This window comes from Octopus bimaculoides, chromosome 26, assembly GCF_001194135.2.
Source record: "Octopus bimaculoides isolate UCB-OBI-ISO-001 chromosome 26, ASM119413v2, whole genome shotgun sequence".
Lineage (NCBI taxonomy): Eukaryota > Metazoa > Mollusca > Cephalopoda > Octopoda > Octopodidae > Octopus > Octopus bimaculoides.
The window spans coordinates 26,128,977-26,132,083 of record NC_069006.1 but is presented as its reverse complement, the minus strand read 5'-3'; the positions used below and the strand labels follow the sequence as shown (position 1 = coordinate 26,132,083).

The 3,107-nt window shown below is 37.0% G+C and overlaps 1 protein-coding gene across 1 annotated transcript in view; it reads right to left on the bottom strand.

Moving 5' to 3' along the window:
* The window catches only part of LOC106883520 (uncharacterized), a 342,800-nt gene that overhangs the window by 37,642 nt on the left and 302,051 nt on the right, over positions 1-3,107 (bottom strand). The window contains exon 5 of the mRNA XM_052976941.1: positions 708-801. Within this exon, the coding sequence (XP_052832901.1) occupies positions 708-801 (94 nt within the window). The remainder of the gene's footprint in view (positions 1-707; positions 802-3,107) is intronic.

Here is a 3,107-nt window from a genome sequence, read left to right as displayed (position 1 = left end):
TGGATATAATAATAGATAACTTTATTTTTTCTGTCTCCGATGAAGGGAAGTACTGGATCTTCCCAGAAACAGCTGTAAGACTCTATCCATAAAATTCTTCAACCTTACCTTTGCTCTCTTTATCTTTTTGTTTTTATATATTTACATATACACACGCTAATACACGACCTATAATCCCCAATCCTGTTCATACAACGACTGGGGCTAACTAATCGGTATACAGCACTTACTCGGTATTACCTGTATCCTCCGGGGTTTGGTTAAATCCAATACCCTCCTCAACCTTATATATATCATCATCATCATCGTTTAACGTCCGCTTTCCATGCTAGCATGGGTTTATATATATATATAAGTATACTTTAAAGTGTTAAAATGTGTGTAGAATCTCCTAATATAATAATGAGTGTTGTTTTTTTGTATATTTGTGTATATATACATATATATACAGAACTGGAATGACACTGACCATAGGCTTGTTTATTCATGGCTAATCTGAGGCCAGATAAACAACAATAAAATGTAAAATAAAGAATCTGTGATGACAAGGTTTCCAAATAGGGAGAAAGCCAGTGATTTTAGTACGGGTGGTGGTGGTAGAAGTGGAGTTTGATTACACCAACCCCAGAATATAACTGGTATTATATATCATGTTAATTATTGAATAAACGAGAAAAGTTAATGAAAATGAGGAGAGTAATAGTTACCTTGTCCTTATCATTTGTGAGAGAGGATGGTGAACTGACCGAGTCATGAGGAAAGTGTGGTTCACAGTATAATTGACCATCCATGGTGTGTTTCCTGAAACAAATAACAAAAACAGTTTTAAAAATAAACCAAATTCAACAACAAAGAAAGAAAGGGAAACAAAGGGATTTTTATACTTTTTTTTTTAAAGCTAGTTTTTGATGGGTAGGCTGTGCCCATGCTGAAGCACTGTCTTTGAGTGCTTCACCAGTATTTATTAACCATCTAATTTACATTTCAATATAAAGAGAGAGAGAGACAACATGACATGTGCTTACACCAATATACACAGATACAGGCAAATACAGAGACACACATGCACAAATATACACTCCTGGTGTGCCCAAACACTAACCGTTCCTTCCTCCTCAGAGCTTCATCCCTCTGGAATCTTTTCCTTGGTCATGTCCTTCCTGCAGATGTTGACCAGCAATAGTTTAAACATAACATCAATCTCTCACTGGTCTCAGAGAGACTGCAAAGGCTATGGGCAATACCCCCTACCTCAACCAGTAAAGATAAATATATAATGGTCAATGTAAATATATTTGTCTATGTATTTATCTGTCTGTCCGTCCATCCAGCTGTCTGTCTATTTATCTATCTTTTTATTTATGTATGTATCTATCTATCTATCTTATATATATATATATGCATGTACATGTATTTATCTTCTGAATATATTTAGTTATGTGTATCTTGGTTTATACACCCCCAAAATAATTGTGTTTATCTGCATTCTTATCTCCATATCAGCTCACCTGGATTTCTTTTACAGCCACTTTTTACCCAATTAACCTGGTCCTGGATAAAGATTTCAGAGTTTTAAGTTCAAATTATTTGAGCACTGCTACATGTCTTCTACACTAAACATTTCCAGCTCTCATCCTTTGATTGATTGATTGATTGATTGATTGATTGACTGATTGATTGTGTGTATGTATGTGTGTGTGTGTGTACGTATATATGCATATACTCACAAATTATATATATATATATATATATATATATACATACAATCATGAGTCCAACACCCTAACCACTAAGTCATGCACCTCCACTATCAGCAATTACTACCGCTGCTACTGCTACTGCCATCTTTTTTTTTGGGGGGGGGGATTTTGATAACCTGAATGTTTAAAATGATGTGATAAAGCCATGACACTGTGATAAGAATTAAAAAAAACCTCAGCCGGGTGGTCGTTATCTTTGCCTTGAGGTTTTGTCCTTCTCGCTTCAATTTTTGTACCATTCACAGTTCATGGGAAGCAATGTTCGGTTGCCGTGGCAATGTGACTGCGTGCTTAAGAAGTTTGTTTTGTAAGTAGATGGTCTTGGGGGTTCAATCCCACTGCAAAGCTAATTGGAAAAAGCATCTGCTACGTTGACCATGGCTCAACATGATTTGTATGTGGTGAGCTCAGCCAAGTGACTGTGTCTGCTCCTGGCCCTTTCAGCCCCTACTGGAGCAGGCATTCAGGCCAGGTCTCCAATCAAAAGACAACTTCCTCCCTAACTAGAGACCTGAAAAAATGGTCAGAGATGCTGTGCAGCCCCTTCTAACAAAACAATTGGGGGTGGGGGTGAAAAAACACGAGATAAAATGCCAAAACTGTATTGGGAGCAAGAGGGGCAGTTATGGGCACAGGAGAGCTGTGGTCAAGAAGTGTGTGTGTGTATATATGTGTTTATATATAAAGTCATAAATGACATGGTTTTCCACAAGCAGATTCCACTCAAAGCATTCACCAAGTCAAGATGGTGAATGGTAGAAGACACTTGCTCCCGGTGCCACACAATGAGATGGAACCTGTAACCACGTGGTCGCAGACCAAACTCCTTACCCACAAAGCCAGGCCACAACTGCTGCAACTTGATAATTTGAAATCGTTGTGAATCGATTTGACCTTTAGACTGACATTGAAGCAAATGGAAAACCAGGAAAGCAGAAGGTTATGCAAATATCCTGAGCAATATAACAAGTAATTAAATTTGGAACAGTCATTACATCCTTTCTCTACAGGAAAGGAGATGAAAGCTTATAGAAGGAGCCCCTACTTGGCTGCTCAACCAGCTAGAGATAGCAGCCAAATTTCCTTTGAACCACACAGTTTTATATTTATATATAGATAAGAAAAAAGGAGGATGGACGAATACATTAGATGAATGTAATTCTACAGAATTATGAAACAATATAATGGGGTGGTCATGGGGGGATTACCTTTACTCACAAGCCTGCTCAGTTAGGATTGACTTGTGGTTAAACAATACTAGTAGATAGAATGTGATTCAAGTAACATGTACATATGTGTATATGTGTATATATATATATATATATATATATATATATATATACATAA